Source organism: Carcharodon carcharias, chromosome 8 (genome assembly GCF_017639515.1).
Source record: "Carcharodon carcharias isolate sCarCar2 chromosome 8, sCarCar2.pri, whole genome shotgun sequence".
Classification (NCBI taxonomy): domain Eukaryota; kingdom Metazoa; phylum Chordata; class Chondrichthyes; order Lamniformes; family Lamnidae; genus Carcharodon; species Carcharodon carcharias.
This window is the reverse complement of record NC_054474.1, coordinates 109,311,682-109,332,540: the sequence shown is the minus strand read 5'-3', so window position 1 is coordinate 109,332,540 and position 20,859 is coordinate 109,311,682. Positions and strand designations below refer to the sequence as shown.

At 51.9% G+C, this 20,859-nt stretch overlaps 1 protein-coding gene across 2 annotated transcripts in view; it reads left to right on the top strand.

Annotated features, from left to right (window-relative positions):
- The first annotated feature begins 7,829 nt into the window (after positions 1-7,829).
- Positions 7,830-20,859, top strand: part of grk6 (G protein-coupled receptor kinase 6) — a 655,919-nt gene continuing 642,889 nt past the window's right edge. For both annotated transcript variants that reach the window (XM_041194284.1, XM_041194282.1), the window contains exon 1: positions 7,830-7,894. In XM_041194284.1, coding sequence (XP_041050218.1) covers positions 7,843-7,894 — 52 coding nt within the window. In that variant the 5' untranslated portion in view covers positions 7,830-7,842. The remainder of the gene's footprint in view (positions 7,895-20,859) is intronic.

Sequence of the window (20,859 nt, the reverse complement as noted above, 5' to 3'; positions counted from 1 at the left end):
CTTTTCACACCACCCCACAAACCATGACCCTCCTCATACATAGTCTGACCCCCACCCACAGACCCTGGACCCCACCCACACAATCTGAGCCCCTCCCAGCCTCTGAACATCCCCAGACCCTCACCACCACCCACAGATCCCGACACCCACTCACAGACTCTGAGACCCCGCCCACCAACCCACAGACCCTGACACCCACCCACAGACTCCGATCCTCACTCACACACAGTGACCCCACACACGCACTATGACCCCACCCAGAAACCCTGACCCGCACCAACAGACCCTGACCCCCAGCCTTGCACCCTGACCCCTACCTACAAACTCTGACCCCCACCCTTATACCCTTATCCCCACCCTCATATGCTGACCCCCATATATAGCTTAGGAATAAAAAAGGGGCAGCCACATTGCTAGGTGTTTATTATAGACCCCCAGTCAGTGGGAAATTGTGGAGCAAATCTGTCCACAATTTGCGGAGGTGTGTAAAAACAATAACAATAGGGTAATTATATGAGGTGATTTCAACTTTCCCAACATTAATTGGGATAGACATAGTGCTAAGGGCTTGGATGGAGTGTATTTCTTGAAATGTATACAGGAGAACTTTTTAGGTCAATATGTAAAGGGTCTAACAAGGGACGGTGCAGTGCTGGACCTAATTCTGGGGAAGGAAGCCGGACAGGTGGCTGAGGTGGTGGTGGGGGACCATTTTAGTGATAGCAACCACAACATAGTACAGTTTAAAAACAAAAAAACTGCGGATGCTGGAAATCCAAAACAAAAACAGAATTACCTGGAAAAACTCAGGAGGTCTGGCAGCATCGGCGGAGAAGAAAAGAGTTGACATTTCGAGTCCTCATGACCCTTCGACAGGTAATTCTGTTTTTGTTAAAGTACAGTTTAAGCTTGTTATGGACAAAGAAATAGACAAGTTGCAAAAAAATGTTTTGGATTGGGGCAGAGTGGATTTTAGTAAAATAAGGCAGGATCTGGCCAAGGTAGACTGGGAACAGCTACTTGTGGGGAAATCTGCAGAAGAGTAGTGGGAGATGTTCAAAAAGGAAATGGGGAGGGTATAGGCTCAACATGTTCCCTCTAGGGTGATAGAAAGGAGTAACAAGCCCAGAGAACCATGGATGACCAGAGATATTCAGGATACAATGAGAAGGAAAAGAGAGGCTTTTAGCCGGTACGAGGGGAGCCAATCAGCAGAGGCATTAGTGGAGTACAGACAGTGCAGGGTGGAACTTAAGAAAGCAATTAGGAGAGCAAAGAGGGGATATGAGAAAGCTCTGGCTGGTAAAAGTAGGGAAAATCCCAAGATATTCTATAAGTATATCACTGGGAAGGGGATAACCAGGGAAAGAGTAGGGGCCATTAGGGACCAAGGGGGCAATCTATGGATGGAGCCAGAGGACATCGCCAGAGTGTTGAATGAATACTTCACGTCCGTCTTCACCCAAGAGAATGAGGATGAAGGTATTGAACTCAGGGAGACTGCGAGATTCTTGAGCAAATTGATATCGGACGTGACAAGGTATTGGAGACATTGGCAGACTTAAAAGTGGACAAATCTCCAGGTCCGGACGATTTGTGTCCCAGACTGCTGAGGGAGGCAAGGGAGATCGCAGGGGCTCTGACCCAAATCTTTAATTCCTCTCTGGCCACGGAGGAGATGCCAGAGGACTGGAGAACAGCTAATGTGGTTCTGCTATTTAAGAAGGGTTGTAGAGATAAGCCAGGGAACTACAGACCAGTGAGTCTCACGTCACTGGTAAGGAAACTATTGGAGAAAATTCTGAAGGAGAGAATCTATCTCCATTTGGAGAGGCAAGGTTTGATCAGGAATAGTCAGCATGGCTTTGTCAGAGGGAGGTCATGCCTAACAAATTTGAATGAATTTTTTGAGGAGGTGACCAGGTGTGTAGATGAGGGTAATGCAGTTGATGTGGTTTATATGGATTTCAGCAAAGCCTTTGACAAAGTCCCACACGAGAGACTTATAAAGAAGGCAAATGCACATGGGATACAGGGTAATTCGATAAGGTGGATTCAAAATTGGCTTAGTTGTAGGAGACAGAGGGTGATGACAGAAGGCTGCTTTAGTCACTAGAAGCCAGTGTCCAATGGCGTACCACAGGGATATGTGCTGGGTCCCTATTGTTCGTTATTTATATAAATGACATAGATGACTATGTGGGGGGTAGGATTAGTAAGTTTGTGGATGACACAAAGATTGGCCGGGTGGTTAACAATGAGGTTGAGTGGCTTGGGCTGCAGGAAGATATAGACGGGATGGTCAAATAGGCAGATAAGTGGCAGATGGAACTTAACCCTGAAAGTTGTGAGGTGATACACTTTGGAAAGAGTAATTTGACAAGGAAGTATTCAATGAACAGCATGGCACTAGGAAGTTCTGAGGAACAAAGGGACCTTGGTGTGTGTCTCCATAGATCTCTGAAGGCGGAGGGGCATGTTAGTGGGTTGGTGAAAAAGGCATATGGGACACTTGCCTTTATCAATCGAGGCATAGATTACAGAAGTAGGGAGGTCATGTTGGAGTTCTTTAGAACCTTGGTGAGGCCACAGCTGGAGCAGTGTGTGCAGTTCTGGTCACCACATTATAGGAAGGATGTGATTGCACTGGAGGGGGTGCAGAGGAGATTCACCAGGATGTTGCCTGGGATGAAACATTTAAGTTATGAAGAGAGGTTGGATAGACTTGGGTTGTTTTCATTGAAGTAGAGAAGACTGAGGGGTGACCTGATCGAGGTGTACAAGATTATAAGGGGCATGGACAGGGTGGATAGGGAGCAGCTGTTCCCCTTTGTTGAAGGGTCAGTCACGAAGGGACACAACTTCAAGGTGAGGGGCAGGAGGTTTAGGGGGGATGTGAGGAAAAACCTTTTTACCCAGAGGGTGGTGACAGTCAAGAATGCATTGCCTGGGAGGGTGGTGGAGGCAGGTTGCCTCACATCCTTTAAAAAGTACGTGGATGAGCACTTGGCACATCATAACATTCAAGGCTATGGGCCAAGTGCTGGTAAATGGGATTAGGTAGGTTGGTCAGGTGTTTCTCACTTGTCGGTACAGACTCGATGGGCCGAAGGGCCTCTTCTGCACTGTGTGATTCTGTGATCTATAACCATACGAATTCGGAGCAGGAATAGGCCCTCGAACTCGGACCCTCGAACCTGCTCCAGCATTCAATAAGATCATGGCTAATCTGAGTGTAACTTCAATCCCACACTCTTGCCTACCCCCGATAACCTTTCACCACCCCCACCCCCATTAATCAGGAATCTATCTAGCTCTGCCTTAAAAATATTCAAAGACTCTGCTTCCACCGCCTTTTGAGGAAGAGATTTCTAGAGACTCACCACCCTCTGAAAGAAAAAATATTCTCATCTCTGTCTTAAATGGATGACCCCTTATTTTTAAACAGTGACCCCCCTAGTTCTAGATTCTCCTACAAGAGGAAACATCCTTTCCACATCCACCCTGTCAAGACCCCTCAGGATCTTAAAGGTTTCAATTAATTTGCCTCTTACTCTTCCAAATTTCAGCGGATACAAACCTAACCTGTCCAACCTTTCGTCATAAGACAACCCACCCATTCTTGGTATTAGTCTAGTAAACATTCTCTGAACTGACTCTCGTGAATTTACACCCTTCCTTAAATAAAGAGACCAGTACTGTACACAGTACACCAAGATGTGGTCTCACCAATAGCCTGTACAACTTAAGCATAACCTCCCTTCTTTTGTAATCAATTCCTCTCGCAATAAACAATAACATTCTATTAGTTTTCCTAATTCCTTGCTGTACCTGCACACTAGCCTTTTGTGATTCATGCACTCGGACACCCAGATTGTTCTGAATCTCAGAGCTCTGCAATCTCTCACCATTTCGATAATAAACTTCTTTTTTATTCTGAAGAGTTGCTCTTCAAGAAATGCCTACCTTCTTTTTTATTCTTCCTGTCCAAATGAACGATTTCACTTTGCCCACATTATACTCCATTTGCCAGGTCTTTGGCCACTCACCTAATCTATCTATGTCACTTTTCAGCCTTCTTACATCCCACCCACAGACCCTGACCCCTCACCAACCTATCCCAACTCCCACACACCGACCCTGACCCCTCACCAACCTATCCCAACTCCCACCCACAGATGCTGACCCCTCACCAACCTATCCCAACTCCCACCCACAGACCCTGACCCCTCACCAACCTATTCCAACTCCCACCCACAGACCCTGACCCCTCACCAACCTATCCCAACTCCCACCCACAGATGCTGACCCCTCACCAACCTATCCCAACTCCCACCCACAGACGCTGACTCCTCATCAACCTAACCCAACTCCCACCCACAGATCCTGACCCCACTCACAGATCCTGAGACCCACCTTCACACTCTGACCCCCACTGACACATCCTGATTTCCACCCACAGACCCTGACCCCCACCCACACCCCAACCCCCATCCCAACCCCCACCCAGATATCCTGACCACTACCCTCCCATCTACAGACCCTGACCCCCACCAACCTGCCTTGAACACCACCCTCCCGCCGACAGACTCTGACCCCCACCCACACACCCTGACCACCATCCTCCCACCGAAGACCCTGACCCCTACCCAAAGACTCTGCCCTCCACCTACACACCCTGTTGCCCACCCCCCACTCACATACTGACCACCACCACAGACTCTGACCCCCAATCACACATCCTGAACTCTATCCACACACCCTGAGCCCCAACCTCAAACTCTGACCACCACCCACCCTGACCCCCATTGCCCCACCCACACACACACACTGACCCTCACCCGAGCACTTGTCAGCCTACAGATCCAATAATTTTCTCAGCGCCACTTCTCTGATTATTGTAATTTTCCTGAGTTCCTCCCTCTCTTAAATTTTCTGGTTTATAGCTGCTTCTGGAAAGTTACTTGCATTCCCTGTAGTGAAAACTGATGAATCATAGAATCATAGAACACTATAGCATAGAGAAACAGGCCATTCGGCCCTTCTAGTCTGTACCGAAATATTATTCCGCTAGTCCCATTGACCTGCACCTAGTCCATAACCCTCCAGACCTCTACCATCCATGTATCTATCCGATTTATTCTTAAAACTTAAGAGTGAGCCCGCATTTACCACGTCAGATGGCAGCTCGTTCCACACTCTCACCACTCTCTGAGTGAAGAAGTTCTCCCTAATGTTCCCCCTAAACCTTTCACCTTTCACCCTAAAGCCATGTCCTCTTGTATTTATCTCTTCTAATCTAAGCGGAAAGAGCCAACTCGCATTTACTCTGTCTATACCCCTCATAATTTTGTAAACTTCTATCAAATCACCCCTCATTCTTCTACGCTCCAGGGAATAAAGTCCTAACCTGTTTAATCTTTCTCTGTAACTCAACTCCTGAAGACCCGGCAACATCCTAGTAAATCTTCTCTGCACTCTTTCAATCTTATTGATATCCTTCCTGTAGTTAGGCGACTAGAACAGCACACAATACTCCAAAGTTGGCCTCACCAATGTTTTATACAACCTCACCATAACATCCCAACTCCTATACTCAATACTTTGATTTATGAAGGCCAGTATGCCAAAAGCTTTCTTTACAACCCTGTCTACCTATGACGCCACTTTCAGGGAATTATGTATCTGAACTCCCAGATCCCTTTGTTCCTCCGCACTCCTCACTGCCCTACCATTTACTGTGTATGTCCTACCTTGGTTTGTCCTTCCAAAATGCAACACCTCACACTTATCTGCATTAAATTCCATCTGCCATTTTCTGGCCCATTTTTCCAGTTGTTCCAGATCCCTCTGCAAGTTTTGAAAGCCTTCCTCGCTGCCCACAACGCCTTCAATCTTAGTGTCATCAGCAAACTTGCTGATCCAATTTACTACGTTATCATCCAAATCATTGATATAGACAACAAACAACAATGGTCCCAGCACAACACAACAAATACCTGTTCAATTCATCTGCCATTTCCTTATTTTCCATTATTAATTCCCTAGACCCACTTTCCATAGGACCAATGATCACTTTGTTAACTCTTTTCTTCATTAAATATTTATGGAAACTCTTACTATCTGTCTTTATATTTCTAGCCAGCTTTCTCTCATACTCTAATTTTTCCCTCCTTAATAATCTTTTAGCCATTCTTTGCTGTTCCTTATATTCTGTCCAAATTCTGGCCTTTCACCCATCTTTGCACAATTTTATACTTTTTCTTTAAGTTTGACCTTTCTAGTTAACCATGGATTGTGTGACCGTCCCTTGGATTTTTTCCTAACCATTGGAATGTACCTATTCTGTGTATTCTGAAATATCCCCTTAAAGGTTTACCACCTATTGACCTATCCCTTAACCTAATTTGCCAATTTACTTCAGCCAGCTCAGCTTTCATGCTCTCATAATTACCCTTACTAAAGTTTAAAAACTTAGTCTCAGACCCACTCCTCTCTCCCTCAAACTGAATACAAAATTCAATCGTATTATGGACACTGCCACTTCGCTATGCCTTCACTATGAGATCATTAATTACTCCGATCATATTGCACAATACCAGTTCTAGAACAGAATGTTCTCTTGTTGACTACAGAACATGCTATTTTAAGAAACTATCCCAAAAGCAATCAATGTACTCCTCATCTGAGCTATCTTTGCCCTTGTGACTTTTCCAGTCTATGTGTAAAGTAAAATCACCCAAGATTATTGCGGTGAATTTCTGACAAACTCCAATTATTTCTTCTTTATGCTCCACCCCACCATGTAGCTACTATTAGGGGGCCTGTACAAAACTCCCACAAGTGACTTTTTGCCTTTACCATTTCTCATCTCTAACCAAACCACTTCCACATCGTGGTTTCCTGACCTTAGGTCATCCCTCTCTATTATGGTAATATCATCATTAACTAACACCCCTTCACCTTTTCCTCGTTTTCTGTCCTTCCTAAATATCCTGTCCCCTTCAATATATAAGTCCTAATCAATGTCCTGCTGCAGCCATGTCTCCGTAATGGCCATCAACTTGTATTTATTTATTTCGAAATGTGCTCCCAGTTCATCTGTTCTGTTTCGAATGCTTCAGATAGAGAGCCTTTATTCTTTTATTCTTTTTATACTTTTTATAACCTCTAGTTTCACCTGCTGATTTACTATCCCTTCCCATCACGGTCTGTATTACATTTCCCGTAATAATGCCTTTTACTTATATCTTGTCTCTGCACCATGATTTACCCCATCTTTTCAAATTTAATCCTGACCTCCACCCACAAACTATGATCTCTACCCACACACCCAGATGCCCACCTAAACATCCTGAGCCCAACCCACACACTCTGACCCCCATCCACACACTGACATCCACTCTGACACCCACCCTCAGACTCATACACCCACCCTACCAGTCTGACTGCCACCCCCACCCTCACACCCAGTCTCCCACTCAAAGACTCTAATCCCCACCCTCACACCCAGACCACCACCCTCACCTCCTGACATCCGCCATCATACTCAGACTCCCCCACAGATAGTGACCCGAACCACACAACCTGACCCACACCGACAGACTCGGAGATTCTGACGAAGGCGATTCTCTTCCTGGATTGGGCGGTGCTCCGCGTTGCTTTGTTCTGGTTGGTTGGCAGTCAATGAACCCAATTCTTGCCACCTATCGCGTAGCGGTTGCGGAAGGCGTAGCCGCATCAGCCAATCACTGGTGGGAGGGCGCTGCACGGAGTGGGAAACGGCCAATGAGAGAGGCGCTTCCGGCAGCGGCGGCAGACAAGTGAAGGAGCGGCCCCGGGATGGAGCTGGAGAATATCGTGGCGAACACAGTGTTACTGAGAGCAAGAGAGGGTGAGAATCCAATGTGACTGAGAGGCAGAGAGGGTGAGAATCCAGTGTGACTGAGAGGGTGAGAATCCAGCGTGACTGAGAGACAGAGAGGGTGAGAATCCAGCGTGACTGAGAGGCAGAGAGGCTGAGAATCCAGCGTGACTGAGAGGCAGAGAGGGTGAGAATCCAATGTGACTGAGAGCAAGAGAGGGTGAGAATCCAGTGTGACTGAGAGGCAGAGAGGGTGAGAATCCAGTGTGACTGAGAGGCAGAGAGGGTGAGAATCCAGTGTGACTGAGAGCAAGAGAGGGTGAGAATCCAGTGTGACTGAGAGCAAGAGAGGGTGAGAATCCAGTGTGACTGAGAGCAAGAGAGGGTGAGAATCCAGTGTGACTGAGAGCAAGAGAGGGTGAGAATCCAGTGTGACTGAGAGCAAGAGAGGGTGAGAATCCAGTGTGACTGAGAGGCAGAGAGGGTGAGAATCCAGTGTGACTGAGAGGGTGAGAATCCAGTGTGACTGAGAGGGTGAGAATCCAGTGTGCGTGTGAGCCAGAAGGGGGTGAGAATCCATTGTTACTGAGGGGGTGAGAATCCATTGTTACTGAGGGGGTAAGAATCCACAGTTACTGAGAATCCCGTGTGACTGAGAGCAAGAGAGGGTGAGAATCCAGCGTGACTGAGAGGGTGAGAATCCAGCGTGACTGGGAGGGTGAGAATCCAGCGTGACTGAGAGGGTGAGAATCCAGCGTGACTGAGAGGGTGAGAATCCAGCGTGACTGAGAGGGTGAGAATCCAGCGTGACTGAGAGGGTGAGAATCCAGCGTGACTGAGAGGGTGAGAATCCAGCGTGACTGAGAGGGTGAGAATCCAGCGTGACTGAGAGGGTGAGAATCCAGCGTGACTGAGAGGGTGAGAATCCAGCGTGACTGAGAGGGTGAGAATCCAGCGTGACTGAGAGGGTGAGAATCCAGCGTGACTGAGAGGGTGAGAATCCAGCGTGACTGAGAGGGTGAGAATCCAGCGTGACTGAGAGGGTGAGAATCCAGCGTGACTGAGAGGGTGAGAATCCAGCGTGACTGAGAGGGTGAGAATCCAGCGTGACTGAGAGGGTGAGAATCCAGCGTGACTGAGAGGGTGAGAATCCAGCGTGACTGGGGGGGGGGGGGGGGGGGTGCGGTATCCAGTGTGACTGAGAGCAAGAAAGGGTGATAATTCAGTGTGACTGAGAGGCAGGGAGGGTGAGAATCCAATGTGACTGAGAGGCAGAGAGGGTGAGAATCCAATGTGACTGAGAGGCAGAGAGGGTGAGAATCCAGTGTGACTGAGGGGGTGAGAATCCAGTGTGACTGAGGGGGTGAGAATCCAGTGTGACTGAGGGGGTGAGAATCCAGTGTGACTGAGGGGGTGAGAATCCAGTGTGACTGAGGGGGTGAGAATCCAGTGTGACTGAGGGGGTGAGAATCCAGTGTGACTGAGGGGATGAGAATCCAGTGTGCGTGTGAGCCAGATGGGGTGAGAATCCATTGCTACTGAGGGGGTGAGAATCCATTGTCACTGAGGGGGTAAGAATCCACAGTTACTGAGAATCCTGTGTGACTGAGAGCAAGAGAGGATGAGAATCCAGCATGACTGAGAGCCAGAGAGGGTGAGAATCCAGCATGACTGAGAGTCAGAGAGGGTGAGAATCCAGCATGACTGACAGCCAGAGAGGGTGAGAATCCAGTGTGAATGAGGGCCAGGGAGGGTGAGAATCCAGTGTGAATGAGAGCCAGAGTGGGTGAGAATCCAGTGTGCAGGGAGCAAGAGCGTGTGAGAATCTAGTATGACTGAGGGGGTGAGAATCCATTGTTACTGAGGGTGTAAGAATCCATGGCTACTGAGAATCCCGTGTGACTGAGAGCAAGAGAGGGTGAGAATCCAGTGTGGCTGAGAGCCAGAGAGGGTGAGAATCCAGCATTACTGAGAGACAGAGAGAGTGAGAATCCAGTGTGACAGAGTGGGTGAGAATCCATTGTGACAGAGAGGGTGAAAATCCAGTGTGAGTGAGAGCCAGAGGTGGTGAGAATCCATTGTTACTGAGGGGGTAAGAATCCACAGTTACTGAGAATCCCGTGTGACTGAGAGCAAGAGAGGGTGAGAATCCAGTGTGAATGAGGAGAGTGAGAATCCAGTGTGACTGAGAGCCAGAGGAAGTGAGAATCGAGCGTGACTGAGAGCCAGAGAGGGTGAGAATCCAGTGTGAATGAGAGCCAGAGATGGTGAGATTCCAGTGTGACAGATAGGGTGAGAATCCAGTGTGAGTGAGAGCCAGAGAGAGTGAGAATCCAGGGTGACTGAGAGCAAGAGAGTGTGAGAATCCAGTATGACCTGAGGGTGGTGAGAATCCATTGTTACTGAAGCGGTAAGAATCCATGGTTACTGAGAATCCCGTGTGACTGAGATCAAGATAGGGTGAGAATCCAGTGAGATGGAGGAGGGTGAGAATGCAGTGTGACTGAGAGCCTGAGAGGGTGAGAATCCAGTGTGGCTTAGAGGGTGAGAATCCAGTGTGGCTGAGAGGGTGAGAATCCAGTGTGACTGGCGGGGGAGAGGCGGGGGAGGGTGAGAATCCAGTGTGACTGAGAGGCAGGGTGAGAATCAAGTGCGACTGAGAGCCAGGGACGGTGAGAATCCAGTGTGATGAGAGGGTGAGAATCCAGCGTGACTGAGAGGCAGAGGGTGAGAATCCAATGTGACTGAGAGGCAGAGAGGGTGAGAATCCAGCGTGACTGAGAGGCAGAGAGGGTGAGAAACCAATGTGACTGAGAGGCAGAGAGGGTGTGAATCCAATGTGACTGAGAGCGAGAGAGGGTGAGAATCCAGTGTGACTGAGAGCAAGAGAGGGTGAGAATCCAGTGTGACTGAGAGCAAGAGAGGGTGAGAATCCAGTGTGACTGAGAGCAAGAGAGGGTGAGAATCCAGTGTGACTGAGAGGCAGAGAGGGTGAGAATCCAGTGTGACTGAGAGGGTGAAAATCCAGTGTGACTGAGAGGGTGAGAATCCAGTGTGCGTGTGAGCCAGAAGGGGGTGAGAATCCATTGTTACTGAGGGGGTGAGAATCCATTGTTACTGAGGGGGTAAGAATCCACAGTTACTGAGAATCCCGTGTGACTGAGAGCAAGAGAGGGTGAGAATCCAGCGTGACTGAGAGGGTGAGAATCCAGCGTGACTGGGAGGGTGAGAATCCAGCGTGACTGGGAGGGTGAGAATCCAGCGTGACTGAGAGGGTGAGAATCCAGCGTGACTGAGAGGGTGAGAATCCAGCGTGACTGAGAGGGTGAGAATCCAGCGTGACTGAGAGGGTGAGAATCCAGCGTGACTGAGAGGGTGAGAATCCAGCGTGACTGAGAGGGTGAGAATCCAGCGTGACTGAGAGGGTGAGAATCCAGCGTGACTGAGAGGGTGAGAATCCAGCGTGACTGAGAGGGTGAGAATCCAGCGTGACTGAGAGGGTGAGAATCCAGCGTGACTGAGAGGGTGAGAATCCAGCGTGACTGAGAGGGTGAGAATCCAGCGTGACTGAGAGGGTGAGAATCCAGCGTGACTGAGAGGGTGAGAATCCAGCGTGACTGAGAGGGTGAGAATCCAGCGTGACTGAGAGGGTGAGAATCCAGCGTGACTGAGAGGGTGAGAATCCAGCGTGACTGAGAGGGTGAGAATCCAGCGTGACTGAGAGGGTGAGAATCCAGCGTGACTGAGAGGGTGAGAATCCAGCGTGACTGAGAGGGTGAGAATCCAGCGTGACTGAGAGGGTGAGAATCCAGCGTGACTGAGAGGGTGAGAATCCAGCGTGACTGAGAGGGTGAGAATCCAGCGTGACTGAGAGGGTGAGAATCCAGCGTGACTGAGAGGGTGAGAATCCAGCGTGACTGAGAGGGTGAGAATCCAGCGTGACTGAGAGGGTGAGAATCCAGCGTGACTGAGAGGGTGAGAATCCAGCGTGACTGAGAGGGTGAGAATCCAGCGTGACTGAGAGGGTGAGAATCCAGCGTGACTGAGAGGGTGAGAATCCAGCGTGACTGAGAGGGTGAGAATCCAGCGTGACTGAGAGGGTGAGAATCCAGCGTGACTGAGAGGGTGAGAATCCAGCGTGACTGAGAGGGTGAGAATCCAGCGTGACTGAGAGGGTGAGAATCCAGCGTGACTGAGAGGGTGAGAATCCAGCGTGACTGAGAGGGTGAGAATCCAGCGTGACTGAGAGGGTGAGAATCCAGCGTGACTGAGAGGGTGAGAATCCAGCGTGACTGAGAGGGTGAGAATCCAGCGTGACTGAGAGGGTGAGAATCCAGCGTGACTGAGAGGGTGAGAATCCAGCGTGACTGAGAGGGTGAGAATCCAGCGTGACTGAGAGGGTGAGAATCCAGCGTGACTGAGAGGGTGAGAATCCAGCGTGACTGAGAGACAGAGAGGGTGAGAATCCAGGGTGACTGAGAGACAGAGAGGGTGAGAATCCAGGGTGACTGAGAGGCAGAGAGGGTGAGAATCCAGGGTGACTGAGAGGCAGAGAGGGTGAGAATCCAATGCGACTGAGAGGCAGAGAGGGTGAGAATCCAGTGTGAGTGAGAGCAAGAGAGGGTGAGAATCCAGTGTGAGTGAGAGCAAGAGAGGGTGAGAATCCAGTGTGACTGAGAGCCAGAGAGGGTGAGAATCCAGAGTGACTGAGAGACAGAGAGGGTGAGAATCCAGGGTGACTGTGAGGGTGAGAATCCAGGGTGACTGTGAGGGTGAGAATCCAGGGTGACTGTGAGGGTGAGAATCCAGGGTGACTGTGAGGGTGAGAATCCAGGGTGACTGAGAGGGTGAGAATCCAGGGTGACTGAGAGGGTGAGAATCCAGGGTGACTGAGAGGGTGAGAATCCAGGGTGACTGAGAGGGTGAGAATCCAGGGTGACTGAGAGGGTGAGAATCCAGGGTGACTGAGAGGGTGAGAATCCAGGGTGACTGAGAGGGTGAGAATCCAGGGTGACTGAGAGGGTGAGAATCCAGGGTGACTGAGAGGGTGAGAATCCAGGGTGACTGAGAGGGTGAGAATCCAGGGTGACTGAGAGGGTGGGAATCCACTGTGACTGAGAGGCAGAGAGTCTGAGAATCCAGGGTGACTGAGAGGTTGTGAATCCAGGGTGACTGAGAGGGTGAGAATCCAGGGTGGCTGAGAGGGTGAGAATCCAGGGTGGCTGAGAGGGTGAGAATCCAGGGTGACTGAGAGGGTGAGAATCCAGGGTGACTGAGAGGGTGAGAATCCAGGGTGACTGAGAGGGTGAGAATCCAGGGTGACTGAGAGGGTGAGAATCCAGGGTGACTGAGAGGGTGAGAATCCACCGTGATTGAGAGGCAGAGAGTCTGATTATCCAGGGTGACTGAGAGGGTGAGAATCCAGGGTGACTGAGAGGGTGAGAATCCAGGGTGACTGAGAGGGTGAGAATCCAGGGTGACTGAGAGGGTGAGAATCCAGAGTGACTGAGAGGGTGAGAATCCAGGGTGACTGAGAGGGTGAGAATCCAGGGTGACTGAGAGGGTGAGAATCCAGGGTGAGTGAGAGGGTGAGAATCCAGGGTGAGTGAGAGGGTGAGAATCCAGGTTGAGTGAGAGGGTGAGAATCCAGGTTGAGTGAGAGGGTGAGAATCCAGGGTGAGTGAGAGGGTGAGAATCCAGGGTGAGTGAGAGGGTGAGAATCCAGGGTGAGTGAGAGGGTGAGAATCCAGGGTGAGTGAGAGGGTGAGAATCCAGGGTGAGTGAGAGGGTGAGAATCCAGGGTGAGTGAGAGGGTGAGAATCCAGGGTGAGTGAGAGGGTGAGAATCCAGGGTGAGTGAGAGGGTGAGAATCCAGGGTGAGTGAGAGGGTGAGAATCCAGGGTGAGTGAGAGGGTGAGAATCCAGGGTGAGTGAGAGGGTGAGAATCCAGGGTGAGTGAGAGGGTGAGAATCCAGGGTGAGTGAGAGGGTGAGAATCCAGGGTGAGTGAGAGGGTGAGAATCCAGGGTGAGTGAGAGGGTGAGAATCCAGGGTGAGTGAGAGGGTGAGAATCCAGGGTGAGTGAGAGGGTGAGAATCCAGGGTGAGTGAGAGGGTGAGAATCCAGGGTGAGTGAGAGGGTGAGAATCCAGGGTGAGTGAGAGGGTGAGAATCCAGGGTGAGTGAGAGGGTGAGAATCCAGGGTGAGTGAGAGGGTGAGAATCCAGGGTGAGTGAGAGGGTGAGAATCCAGGGTGAGTGAGAGGGTGAGAATCCAGGGTGAGTGAGAGGGTGAGAATCCAGGGTGAGTGAGAGGGTGAGAATCCAGGGTGAGTGAGAGGGTGAGAATCCAGGGTGAGTGAGAGGGTGAGAATCCAGGGTGAGTGAGAGGGTGAGAATCCAGGGTGAGTGAGAGGGTGAGAATCCAGGGTGAGTGAGAGGGTGAGAATCCAGGGTGAGTGAGAGGGTGAGAATCCAGGGTGAGTGAGAGGGTGAGAATCCAGGGTGAGTGAGAGGGTGAGAATCCAGGGTGAGTGAGAGGGTGAGAATCCAGGGTGAGTGAGAGGGTGAGAATCCAGGGTGAGTGAGAGGGTGAGAATCCAGGGTGAGTGAGAGGGTGAGAATCCAGGGTGAGTGAGAGGGTGAGAATCCAGGGTGAGTGAGAGGGTGAGAATCCAGGGTGAGTGAGAGGGTGAGAATCCAGGGTGAGTGAGAGGGTGAGAATCCAGGGTGAGTGAGAGGGTGAGAATCCAGGGTGAGTGAGAGGGTGAGAATCCAGGGTGAGTGAGAGGGTGAGAATCCAGGGTGAGTGAGAGGGTGAGAATCCAGGGTGAGTGAGAGGGTGAGAATCCAGGGTGAGTGAGAGGGTGAGAATCCAGGGTGAGTGAGAGGGTGAGAATCCAGGGTGAGTGAGAGGGTGAGAATCCAGGGTGAGTGAGAGGGTGAGAATCCAGGGTGAGTGAGAGGGTGAGAATCCAGGGTGAGTGAGAGGGTGAGAATCCAGGGTGAGTGAGAGGGTGAGAATCCAGGGTGAGTGAGAGGGTGAGAATCCAGGGTGAGTGAGAGGGTGAGAATCCAGGGTGAGTGAGAGGGTGAGAATCCAGGGTGAGTGAGAGGGTGAGAATCCAGGGTGAGTGAGAGGGTGAGAATCCAGGGTGAGTGAGAGGGTGAGAATCCAGGGTGAGTGAGAGGGTGAGAATCCAGGGTGAGTGAGAGGGTGAGAATCCAGGGTGAGTGAGAGGGTGAGAATCCAGGGTGAGTGAGAGGGTGAGAATCCAGGGTGAGTGAGAGGGTGAGAATCCAGGGTGAGTGAGAGGGTGAGAATCCAGGGTGAGTGAGAGGGTGAGAATCCAGGGTGAGTGAGAGGGTGAGAATCCAGGGTGAGTGAGAGGGTGAGAATCCAGGGTGAGTGAGAGGGTGAGAATCCAGGGTGAGTGAGAGGGTGAGAATCCAGGGTGAGTGAGAGGGTGAGAATCCAGGGTGAGTGAGAGGGTGAGAATCCAGGGTGAGTGAGAGGGTGAGAATCCAGGGTGAGTGAGAGGGTGAGAATCCAGGGTGAGTGAGAGGGTGAGAATCCAGGGTGAGTGAGAGGGTGAGAATCCAGGGTGAGTGAGAGGGTGAGAATCCAGGGTGAGTGAGAGGGTGAGAATCCAGGGTGAGTGAGAGGGTGAGAATCCAGGGTGAGTGAGAGGGTGAGAATCCAGGGTGAGTGAGAGGGTGAGAATCCAGGGTGAGTGAGAGGGTGAGAATCCAGGGTGAGTGAGAGGGTGAGAATCCAGGGTGAGTGAGAGGGTGAGAATCCAGGGTGAGTGAGAGGGTGAGAATCCAGGGTGAGTGAGAGGGTGAGAATCCAGGGTGAGTGAGAGGGTGAGAATCCAGGGTGAGTGAGAGGGTGAGAATCCAGGGTGAGTGAGAGGGTGAGAATCCAGGGTGAGTGAGAGGGTGAGAATCCAGGGTGAGTGAGAGGGTGAGAATCCAGGGTGAGTGAGAGGGTGAGAATCCAGGGTGAGTGAGAGGGTGAGAATCCAGGGTGAGTGAGAGGGTGAGAATCCAGGGTGAGTGAGAGGGTGAGAATCCAGGGTGAGTGAGAGGGTGAGAATCCAGGGTGAGTGAGAGGGTGAGAATCCAGGGTGAGTGAGAGGGTGAGAATCCAGGGTGAGTGAGAGGGTGAGAATCCAGGGTGAGTGAGAGGGTGAGAATCCAGGGTGAGTGAGAGGGTGAGAATCCAGGGTGAGTGAGAGGGTGAGAATCCAGGGTGAGTGAGAGGGTGAGAATCCAGGGTGAGTGAGAGGGTGAGAATCCAGGGTGAGTGAGAGGGTGAGAATCCAGGGTGAGTGAGAGGGTGAGAATCCAGGGTGAGTGAGAGGGTGAGAATCCAGGGTGAGTGAGAGGGTGAGAATCCAGGGTGAGTGAGAGGGTGAGAATCCAGGGTGAGTGAGAGGGTGAGAATCCAGGGTGAGTGAGAGGGTGAGAATCCAGGGTGAGTGAGAGGGTGAGAATCCAGGGTGAGTGAGAGGGTGAGAATCCAGGGTGAGTGAGAGGGTGAGAATCCAGGGTGAGTGAGAGGGTGAGAATCCAGGGTGAGTGAGAGGGTGAGAATCCAGGGTGAGTGAGAGGGTGAGAATCCAGGGTGAGTGAGAGGGTGAGAATCCAGGGTGAGTGAGAGGGTGAGAATCCAGGGTGAGTGAGAGGGTGAGAATCCAGGGTGAGTGAGAGGGTGAGAATCCAGGGTGAGTGAGAGGGTGAGAATCCAGGGTGAGTGAGAGGGTGAGAATCCAGGGTGAGTGAGAGGGTGAGAATCCAGGGTGAGTGAGAGGGTGAGAATCCAGGGTGAGTGAGAGGGTGAGAATCCAGGGTGAGTGAGAGGGTGAGAATCCAGGGTGAGTGAGAGGGTGAGAATCCAGGGTGAGTGAGAGGGTGAGAATCCAGGGTGAGTGAGAGGGTGAGAATCCAGGGTGAGTGAGAGGGTGAGAATCCAGGGTGAGTGAGAGGGTGAGAATCCAGGGTGAGTGAGAGGGTGAGAATCCAGGGTGAGTGAGAGGGTGAGAATCCAGGGTGAGTGAGAGGGTGAGAATCCAGGGTGAGTGAGAGGGTGAGAATCCAGGGTGAGTGAGAGGGTGAGAATCCAGGGTGAGTGAGAGGGTGAGAATCCAGGGTGAGTGAGAGGGTGAGAATCCAGGGTGAGTGAGAGGGTGAGAATCCAGGGTGAGTGAGAGGGTGAGAATCCAGGGTGAGTGAGAGGGTGAGAATCCAGGGTGAGTGAGAGGGTGAGAATCCAGGGTGAGTGAGAGGGTGAGAATCCAGGGTGAGTGAGAGGGTGAGAATCCAGGGTGAGTGAGAGGGTGAGAATCCAGGGTGAGTGAGAGGGTGAGAATCCAGGGTGAGTGAGAGGGTGAGAATCCAGGGTGAGTGAGAGGGTGAGAATCCAGGGTGAGTGAGAGGGTGAGAATCCAGGGTGAGTGAGAGGGTGAGAATCCAGGGTGAGTGAGAGGGTGAGAATCCAGGGTGAGTGAGAGGGTGAGAATCCAGGGTGAGTGAGAGGGTGAGAATCCAGGGTGAGTGAGAGGGTGAGAATCCAGGGTGAGTGAGAGGGTGAGAATCCAGGGTGAGTGAGAGGGTGAGAATCCAGGGTGAGTGAGAGGGTGAGAATCCAGGGTGAGTGAGAGGGTGAGAATCCAGGGTGAGTGAGAGGGTGAGAATCCAGGGTGAGTGAGAGGGTGAGAATCCAGGGTGAGTGAGAGGGTGAGAATCCAGGGTGAGTGAGAGGGTGAGAATCCAGGGTGAGTGAGAGGGTGAGAATCCAGGGTGAGTGAGAGGGTGAGAATCCAGGGTGAGTGAGAGGGTGAGAATCCAGGGTGAGTGAGAGGGTGAGAATCCAGGGTGAGTGAGAGGGTGAGAATCCAGGGTGAGTGAGAGGGTGAGAATCCAGGGTGAGTGAGAGGGTGAGAATCCAGGGTGAGTGAGAGGGTGAGAATCCAGGGTGAGTGAGAGGGTGAGAATCCAGGGTGAGTGAGAGGGTGAGAATCCAGGGTGAGTGAGAGGGTGAGAATCCAGGGTGAGTGAGAGGGTGAGAATCCAGGGTGAGTGAGAGGGTGAGAATCCAGGGTGAGTGAGAGGGTGAGAATCCAGGGTGAGTGAGAGGGTGAGAATCCAGGGTGAGTGAGAGGGTGAGAATCCAGGGTGAGTGAGAGGGTGAGAATCCAGGGTGAGTGAGAGGGTGAGAATCCAGGGTGAGTGAGAGGGTGAGAATCCAGGGTGAGTGAGAGGGTGAGAATCCAGGGTGAGTGAGAGGGTGAGAATCCAGGGTGAGTGAGAGGGTGAGAATCCAGGGTGAGTGAGAGGGTGAGAATCCAGGGTGAGTGAGAGGGTGAGAATCCAGGGTGAGTGAGAGGGTGAGAATCCAGGGTGAGTGAGAGGGTGAGAATCCAGGGTGAGTGAGAGGGTGAGAATCCAGGGTGAGTGAGAGGGTGAGAATCCAGGGTGAGTGAGAGGGTGAGAATCCAGGGTGAGTGAGAGGGTGAGAATCCAGGGTGAGTGAGAGGGTGAGAATCCAGGGTGAGTGAGAGGGTGAGAATCCAGGGTGAGTGAGAGGGTGAGAATCCAGGGTGAGTGAGAGGGTGAGAATCCAGGGTGAGTGAGAGGGTGAGAATCCAGGGTGAGTGAGAGGGTGAGAATCCAGGGTGAGTGAGAGGGTGAGAATCCAGGGTGAGTGAGAGGGTGAGAATCCAGGGTGAGTGAGAGGGTGAGAATCCAGGGTGAGTGAGAGGGTGAGAATCCAGGGTGAGTGAGAGGGTGAGAATCCAGGGTGAGTGAGAGGGTGAGAATCCAGGGTGAGTGAGAGGGTGAGAATCCAGGGTGAGTGAGAGGGTGAGAATCCAGGGTGAGTGAGAGGGTGAGAATCCAGGGTGAGTGAGAGGGTGAGAATCCAGGGTGAGTGAGAGGGTGAGAATCCAGGGTGAGTGAGAGGGTGAGAATCCAGGGTGAGTGAGAGGGTGAGAATCCAGGGTGAGTGAGAGGGTGAGAATCCAGGGTGAGTGAGAGGGTGAGAATCCAGGGTGAGTGAGAGGGTGAGAATCCAGGGTGAGTGAGAGGGTGAGAATCCAGGGTGAGTGAGAGGGTGAGAATCCAGGGTGAGTGAGAGGGTGAGAATCCAGGGTGAGTGAGAGGGTGAGAATCCAGGGTGAGTGAGAGGGTGAGAATCCAGGGTGAGTGAGAGGGTGAGAATCCAGGGTGAGTGAGAGGGTGAGAATCCAGGGTGAGTGAGAGGGTGAGAATCCAGGGTGAGTGAGAGGGTGAGAATCCAGGGTGAGTGAGAGGGTGAGAATCCAGGGTGAGTGAGAGGAGACCAGGGTGAGTGAGAGGGTGAGAATCCAGGGTGACTGAGAGGCAGAGAGGGTGAGAATCCAGGGTGACTGAGAGGCAGAGAGGGTGAGAATCCAGGGTGACTGAGAGGCAGAGAGGGTGAGAATCCAGGGTGACTGAGAGGCAGAGAGGGTGAGAATCCAGGGTGACTGAGAGGCAGAGAGGGTGAGAATCCAGGGTGACTGAGAGGCAGAGAGGGTGAGAATCCAGGGTGACTGAGAGGCAGAGAGGGTGAGAATCCAGGGTGACTGAGAGGCAGAGAGGGTGAGAATCCAGGGTGACTGAGAGGCAGAGAGGGTGAGAATCCAGGGTGACTGAGAGGCAGAGAGGGTGAGAATCCAGGGTGACTGAGAGGCAGAGAGGGTGAGAATCCAGGGTGACTGAGAGGCAGAGAGGGTGAGAATCCAGGGTGACTGAGAGGCAGAGAGGGTGAGAATCCAGGGTGACTGAGAGGCAGAGAGGGTGAGAATCCAGGGTGACTGAGAGGCAGAGAGGGTGAGAATCCAGGGTGACTGAGAGGCAGAGAGGGTGAGAATCCAGGGTGACTGAGAGGCAGAGAGGGTGAGAATCCAGGGTGACTGAGAGGGTGAGAATCCAGGGTGACTGGGAGGGTGAGAATCCAGGGTGACTGGGAGGGTGAGAATCCAGGGTGACTGGGAGGGTGAGAATCCAGGGTGACTGGGAGGGTGAGAATCCAGGGTGACTGGGAGGGTGAGAATCCAGCGTGACTGGGAGGGTGAGAATCCAGCGTGACTGGGAGGGTGAGAATCCAGCGTGACTGGGAGGGTGAGAATCCAGCGTGACTGAGAGGGTGAGAATCCAGCGTGACTGAGAGGGTGAGAATCCAGCGTGACTGAGAGGGTGAGAATCCAGCGTGACTGAGAGGGTGAGAATCCAACGTGACTGAGAGGGTGAGAATCCAGCGTGACTGAGAGGGTGAGAATCCAGCGTGACTGAGAGGGTGAGAATCCAGCGTGACTGAGAGGGTGAGAATCCAGCGTGACTGAGAGGGTGAGAATCCAGCGTGACTGAGAGGGTGAGAATCCAGCGTGACTGAGAGGGTGAGAATCCAGCGTGACTGAGAGGGTGAGAATCCAGCGTGACTGAGAGGGTGAGAATCCAGCGTGACTGAGAGGGTGAGAATCCAGCGTGACTGAGAGGCAGAGAGGGTGAGAATCCAGGGTGACTGAGAGGCAGAGAGGGTGAGAATCCAGCGTGACTGAGAGGCAGAGAGGGTGAGAATCCAGCGTGACTGAGAGGCAGAGAGGGTGAGAATCCAGCGTGACTGAGAGGCAGAGAGGGTGAGAATCCAGGGTGACTGAGAGGCAGAGAGGGTGAGAATCCAGCGTGACTGAGAGGCAGAGAGGGTGAGAATCCAGCGTGACTGAGAGGCAGAGAGGGTGAGAATCCAGCGTGACTGAGAGGCAGAGCGGGTGAGAATCCAGGGTGACTGAGAGGCAGAGAGGGTGAGAATCCAGGGTGACTGAGAGGCAGAGAGGGTGAGAATCCAGGGTGACTGAGAGGCAGAGAGGGTGAGAATCCAGGGTGACTGAGAGGCAGAGAGGGTGAGAATCCAGGGTGACTGAGAGGCAGAGAGGGTGAGAATCCAGGGTGACTGAGAGGCAGAGAGGGTGAGA